We start from the raw sequence: 7,308 nt of genomic DNA, 5'->3' as shown, positions 1-7,308 counted from the left end.
TCACTCGCCGTGCCTGCGCTCTGGGTCTGTTCAGGATCCCGCGGCCTGGGTCGTCTCTGTTATTTTTCTTAAGAGTAGGAAGAATTTACTGAAGGAAAGAAAGCTTCTATCTGAGAGGGACAGAAGTGGGTCCAGAAAGTGGGTTGCCTACTAACCCTACTTCTCAAGTAGTTTATAGAGCAAAGCCATAAAGTGAGGTAGGCTTAAGGTAGAACAGAACCATAACCAATCAATAATATTACAAAGATAGTCACTTAAATAATACTGCTCCAATAGCAAATCATAGGTGGGACAGAACTGTGAAGTTGCAGAGCAAGTGCTCATGATCAAATAAGGACTTTACTGGGGAAGTAGGTTAAAGAGGTTTGGTCTTGCACACCAAGGTGATTGATGCCAACTTAGAATATCAATCACTGCTCTTCATCCCTAGGGAAAGCATATGGGTGAGCAGCTCTTCTTTTTTTAAAAAAAATTAATTTATTTGATATAGGGTCTCACTATGCAGCTCAGACTCATAACGATCCTCCTGCCTCAGCTTCCCCAGTGCTAGGATTACAGGCATGTGCCACCATGCTCAGTTCGACTGCTGACACCCAGGACTGGCATGGCATGTGGTACTGGGGATTGAACTGGGGTCTTTGTGCTTACCAGGCAGGCACTTAGACCACTGAGCTATTTCCCCAGCCCTGATCTTCTTTTTTTTCACTGAAGCCTGGCCTTCAGTGCATGCAGCTCTCCAGCTACAGCTCTCTTTTCTGCATTTACCTTGCAAGGGCCTAGCGCAGTCTGACTGCCTATAATATTTCTACCTAACCTAGCTGTCTATAATAGCCCCTCCTCTGAAAAAGTACCCCTAACTGCTGTGAGAGAGCAAGGGTCGAAGACCGATCTGGCTGCTTCCAGCTGAAGAGGGTCATAGTGGTGATCGGCAGTCAGACACTCCACAGAGGGTTTATCTAAAGGCCCTCAACAGGCGCCCGGTGTTCTTGTCTTGGGTAGACATACAGCTTTAAGTCTGGAGGAGACAAGGCCACAGAACAGTTGAGTCTGCATGGGCCAAATAATAAAATCAACAAGGTTTTCCACCAGAAGGAGCTAGTAAGAGCTTTTTATAAAGAGGTTGTAGTTTTAAGGAAGAGTAAAAAATAATTTACTAGAATTTTAATATTAACTTTAAATTTGCTCTCAATTTGAATCAAGCATTCATAATATATTCTACAGTTCTTAAATAAAATACAGACTTGAGAGGAAGCTTCTAAATGCGTTATTCACTTAAGGTGAGGCATGGTGGCACATGCTTGTAATCCCAGCACTCAGGACACTGAGACAGGATCGCTGCATGTTCTAGGCTTGTCTAAGCCTAGAGTTCAAGTCTCAAAACAAATAAATGAATTTAATAGTATTGATGACCATTGCCTTTTCAAGCTTCTCTGTTCCTTATGGTTAATGTAGTATAGCATCTTTTAATTTTTTTTATTTAACTTTTTTCTAACCTTTTGGCAACCTCCTTACCCATACTTGCATGAATATTTTCGTTATGCCATACTTATTATTTACAGAAATCTATGAAAGATCATCATGGAGTCAATAATATATTAATTGAAGTTCCATGTCTTTCTTCTACTTTTGTTTTTTTTTAATGTTTTATTGTGGAGAATCTCAGTTATACACAAGGTACACAGAATAGTATAATTAACTCCCATGTACCCATTATATAGCTATAACAACATTTTGCCATTTTTTTTCCATCTAGGTCAACAGATCAAGAGATGGCTACCATAGAAAAAACAAATTTTTTATACTCACAGATGCTGAGGGAAGGAAAGGAGAGAATGTAGACAGAATCTTTATTGTGGTTTCTGAGAGGAGGAATGGATGAGATAGATTGAGGAGGCTTGAGATTGGCTGGTTTGATTAATTTCAGTGGCTTTGAGGCAGGGGATCCCTAGTTTTATGATGCTTGGTTATGTGGTGATAACCGGGAGGGAGATATTTGTCTTGAGTGTGGGTGCCTGGTAGAGGAGGTGGTTGAGAGTGTGAGATAGGACCAGTTGTTTGGGTTGTTGGAAAAATGAAATGAAATCATGTATGTCAAGCTTGGTGTTCGGCACATGGTGAGCAGCTACTATTAGCTGTGGAAGTGGTAGTTGTTGCTGTTGTGTTTTTCCTGTTTCCGTCTCTGTGCTCTTGTTTTTTCACTCTTTATGGAGTGTACAGTAGTTCTTGTCCTTTGTACCTGACTGCATTTTATTCATCTTCAAAGACATTCCCTTGTTCTTGTCATTTCTTGTGTATTATGTAGATCTTACCTTTCAGCATTCCTTAAGTCACTCTAACCAACAGCTCTCTCTCCTCGGGCTTTGGTCTTGCACTTTTAAGAACTTTTGCAAACTCTCTTATGCATCATTGATCTATTTTGAGAAATTTTTTATTTTGGTATGAAAATGCTACTGTGTTCAGAGATGCTAATTAAAGAAAAGATGCAGTATAATAGCAGAAGATAATGACAAAAACAAAAACAAAGATAAAATGAGGGCCAGGGATATAGCTCAGCAGTACAGTGTGTTCCTGGCAAATGTGAGGTCCTGAGTTCAATTGCTGGTACCACAAAATAAAATAAAGTAAATTACAAAAACTGTCCAAGTGGCACAGCTTTTGACTTGGCAGAAACATTGCTTTTGCCCCTACATTGCCTTTTACTTGTTACTTTACAAACATAGTCTCCACCTGGTGGTGCCTGGCGTTGTGCCAAAACATCAGTGAGCATTTCAGATAGCACAGGATCTAAAAATCTGTTTCCGTGAAGTAAAAGAAAATAGCATAATGTACTAAAATGTGGTTGGATATCTAGTTCAGTTGTTAAAATGGAAAATTGTCTTACAAAGAGTATCACCTTTTTGTGAACAGATAAAGTTTTCTTGATAAATGTTCTCAAAATGCAAGCCATGGGTTCTGGGAAGCAGGCAGGGCATAAATAGGGAAATTACCCTTTAGAATTTCTTTGCCATGGTGCTTTGACACAGTGCCAGCCTGCCCTTGAGCACAGCATGTGCCTTGTCCTTGTTAAAGAAGGTTTATCATTTGCTTTAATGCCTTTAAAAATAGGCTTGGTCAATTTGAAATAATTAATTCATAAGTAGCATATGTCATTATTATAAAGAGTATTCTAAGGCCAAAGGGAAGTGTTAGAGAAACTTCAGTATTGAATTTATATACACTTACTCTTCATTTCTTAAATAGATCTGCATCAGCACATGAAAATTGGTTATCTTTCTGTTGAAGAATGGCCATACTGTAATTGAGTGTATAATCTAAGGATTTTTAGTTACAGTGCAGAATATTATTTGTGTTTTTTCAAGTTCAATTTGTTTCATGTACTTTAAAGATGTGATTTACATAATCTGTTCAGTTATAGTTGGTTAATTATTTTTGAGGCCTCCATGGAGGATTTCTTTTTGTGTGTGTTTGTGTTACTGACCAGTTCTCTCTAGCTCACTACTGAGAGAGGTGAAGAGGGAGGCAGGGAAACTGAAGAGTATGACTAATTGTAGTCTGATTGTGCAGATTTTTAAACCGTGGAGTTTTTCTCTATTGATAAAAGATTTAGTATCAGTAATGTACAGACTAGGTCTATTTTCATATTAAAACCTCAAATTGAGAGAACAGGCACAAATGACATTTATAGAAGATGTTATTTCAAATTACTATTTTCTGCTAGATCTGAGAAATACTTTTTTATGATATGAGTTTTTGTGTTTTTATAATCTGTTTAGGGAAGCTTTTCTATTGTGTTGGTTGAATATAATTTGCAAAGATTTCAGTCCATTTTTATACTATTTTTCCACCTCATTAACTTCATTGTTGGGTTTTTACACTTGAATGGTTTAAATAAAACAAAATGTGGCTCTGTTGTCCTCTCTCTGTTTCTGTCAGCATTTTGAGGTCTAATGATTGTATATTTAGTTTTGTGTTTTCATTTGGACGTCATTGTTAATTCTATTGAGTGAAAAATAATGATGAAGGGAAGCTATTGTTTAATTGAATATCTTATGCTGCTGAAGCCTGGAAAAATAGGATGATGTATTTGTAAAACTAAAATGGTCACTTCTTTAGCTAGTATTTTACCGTTTTTACTTTCCAGTAGTATTCACCAGACCAGGAACTTCAGAACTTTTAAGATTACCTTGTGTTGTGGATACATCGGGTAGTGTTTGTACTCTGGAGCTCAAATAAAGGGGAGCTTTGCTTAAAAGCAAACTATGTTCTTAGAAATGTTTTCTAAGCATTTTCAGAGAAAGTAGAAATTATGCAATGAATTTCCAAGTGAAGTCACCTTTGGAAATAGTTGCACTTATTTGCAAATAGTAGACATTTTTTAGGCAGTAATGTTTTTTCCTAAGCCATTTATTGCCAGATTGGAGCATATTAGCACTATATCTCACAAATGCAAATAAGGTTTCTGTTAAAAAATATAAAGAAAAAGAAATTAATTTGATTCGAGTTTAAGAAAATAGGGCTTTTATGTTGTCAACATTTTGCATTTTAAAGAATACTTAATTAGTAAGATACATTGTAGAAAATTATGTTTGACCCATTTAAATGGGGTAGGAAATTTCTGTTTAACAGAAGTTCAACTACATGACATACTGGAGTTAATTTCTAACCATTTCTTTTATTTTCCAGCTCACCAGCGACTGGAACCAGCAACTTTATCGGGGATTGTGGCATTTATCCTTAGTCTTTTATGTGGAGCTCTCAATTTAATTCGAGGCTTTCATGCTATAGAAAGTCTCCTACAGGTACTATGCTATTTTTGTAATTTCAAGTGACTACACCTATTCGTTCTCCTTGTTACATAATTTATATACATTGGATTGGGTATTAGTATAACTTACAATACATGTTCAAAACCTGGTTCTTTATACCTGCCCTACTGTCCCTTTAAAGCTCATGTTTGTCCATTTATGTGTGTGTGTGGCGGGGGGGGGGGGTTGGAGATCAAACCTACAGGTGCTCAACTACTAAGTTACATTCCCAGCCCTTGCTATTTTTTTGAGACAGGATCTTGCTAAATTGCCTAGGGATAGTCTCAAACTTATGATGTATCTATCTCAGCCTCTGGGAATAGCTGGAATTATAGATATGTGCAACTACACTGACGTATCATCTGTACTTTAGAAGGCATTTTTGAGAGGGTGCTCTGAGACACCAATATATGGCCCCATGTCTCACACCTTAACCACTTACCAATCTAATTATTTAAATATAGGATGACAAAAAATTGCATGTTTTTGTTAATTTTTATAAGTTAGAGGGAAATATAAAAAATAACAATTTATTGATCTTTTTAATAATTTTTCTGTAAGGTGTATGATGTATCTTAAAACATTTAATATACAGTATAACCTTACAGTCTGGACAGTGGTATCTAGTCTCTTTTCAAATACTTTTTGCAATATTATCTTTTTTTGAACATCACACTTTACACTGTTGTGTTGTCCTTTCCTTTTTTTCTGTGAGTGGTATAATTACAATAAAATGTCTATCCCCTAACTGTCATGGTGAAGATGTCAGTGATGGATGTCCTGATTAGCATTTTGTAAGCCATATTTTTCAATTATTTGTTCTATTAGATATAATCTAAATTGTAAATGACTTTTTGCACCCCTTTATTTTGAATGAATAACAAGTTCTGTATTGTTTGGTCCAGAAGGTACATAAGTATTTTAAAATAATATTTTTCTTTTTGATTGCAAAGTAGCTTGTCAGATGGTCAACTTTGTCAGCACCAGCCATATAGTCACCATAATCACGACATTTGGGTTATCAGTGATTGGAATCTTTTAGTTTTGTTACTTCTTTCCAGTTCTGTTACTTCTCTATTATGAATAATTAACAGTAAGAAGGCGTCTTTTTTTGTCTATCTCATAACACTGATGTGAATAACATTTTTTCCTTTCTGATATGCTAATATTTCTCTCCTTTTTAGTTTTTTCTTTTGCAACTCTTTTGGTACTTTCTTCCTATTCAATCTCAGTGTCTAAAATGTGTCGGTTTTGTATTGTAAAGGAATAGCTGAGGGGGCTAGTGAGATAGCTCAGTGATCTTTCCAAGCCCCTGCCTGGAAAGTGCAAGGACCTGGGTTCGATTCCCAGTACTGCACGCCGTGCTGGCCCTAGAAGGGCATGCTGTGCCAGCCACTAAAACTGGGCATGGTGGCACACATCTGTAATCCCAGCCTGTACTGGGAGGCTGAGACAGGAGGATCACTGAGTCTGAGCTGCATAGTGAGACCCTACACCAAACAAATAAAACATTTTTTAGAAATTAAAAAGAATAGCACTGAGACCTGGAAAAATATAAAAACTATATATAGTGTGTTTATAATAAGATTTTTTTATAGATTATAGCACAAAATTATAGGTTATTTTTCACAAAGAAAATAAACGTGAATTAGTGAAAAAACGGAACTTATTACTAGATTTCAATAGAAACAAACGTCAAAGGCACATATATTCTAAGTAGAAAATTATGCAAAATATAGTTGATATAAAACAGATATATGATTATATCTTGTGCAAGCGAGAATCATTTGTTTGAACTGACAACTGCATGCCTAAGCAACACTCAGGATGATAATACATAAACAAATGTACTGCCCAAGTGACACGTGGGGTAAGCTGCTAAGTGGTTAAAGTTGAGTTGGAGACATAAGGCACAAAGTCCATGAGTAACTGTTAAGTATTCCCTAGTTGGGAAGGAGCAAGGCCAGTGTGAGCCTGGAGAAGACAAGACTGTGTAGAGGAGGATGAGCTGCCCTGGGAGGGGCTGGGTAGGCAGAGAGCAGTGGAAGCACGAAGAGGCCCATGGGCAGTTCTATGTCCCACTACTAATCTGTTCTTTTTCCTTTTTGTTCAGTGGCCTTTTAAAACCTGAGCTACCTGTGAGACCATTGATTTCCTCAGCTGTTGGCAACTATTTCATTTTCCAATGGAGTTGTTATAATTGAATGGGCCAATAATAGTTCAGGTTCTTGGGTACAACAAGGAAAGAATTGCCAACATACACTTAGTAGTAAGTAGTAAGTAATTACATTTGTTAAAGATCACAGGAAGTTGTGCTCAGGGCCAGTCAATACTAACAAATGTGCTGGGGTAACAGAGAAGCACTGCCTGTCCATCAAAGGTAGCAACAGGAACAAGAAGGGAGAAAGAGGCACTACTTAGAGAATGGAAAGAGAAGCTACAGACTAGGAAAAGATATTTGTACCACACATGTGATAAAAAGATATTTGTACAACAAGTCTTG

The 7,308-nt window shown here is 36.9% G+C and overlaps 1 protein-coding gene across 2 annotated transcripts in view; it reads left to right on the top strand.

The window, feature by feature from the left end:
• The window catches only part of Sec22a (SEC22 homolog A, vesicle trafficking protein), a 93,092-nt gene that overhangs the window by 38,309 nt on the left and 47,475 nt on the right, over nucleotides 1-7,308 (top strand). For both annotated transcript variants that reach the window (XM_023702169.1, XM_004642182.3), the window contains exon 5: nucleotides 4,684-4,799. In XM_023702169.1, the coding sequence (XP_023557937.1) occupies nucleotides 4,684-4,799 (116 nt within the window). The remainder of the gene's footprint in view (nucleotides 1-4,683; nucleotides 4,800-7,308) is intronic.

The sequence above is a fragment of the Octodon degus genome, unplaced genomic scaffold, assembly GCF_000260255.1.
Source record: "Octodon degus isolate 3935 unplaced genomic scaffold, OctDeg1.0 scaffold00147, whole genome shotgun sequence".
Lineage (NCBI taxonomy): Eukaryota > Metazoa > Chordata > Mammalia > Rodentia > Octodontidae > Octodon > Octodon degus.
Note: the sequence above shows the minus strand (reverse complement) of the source record. Positions and strands in the feature narration are given on the sequence as shown.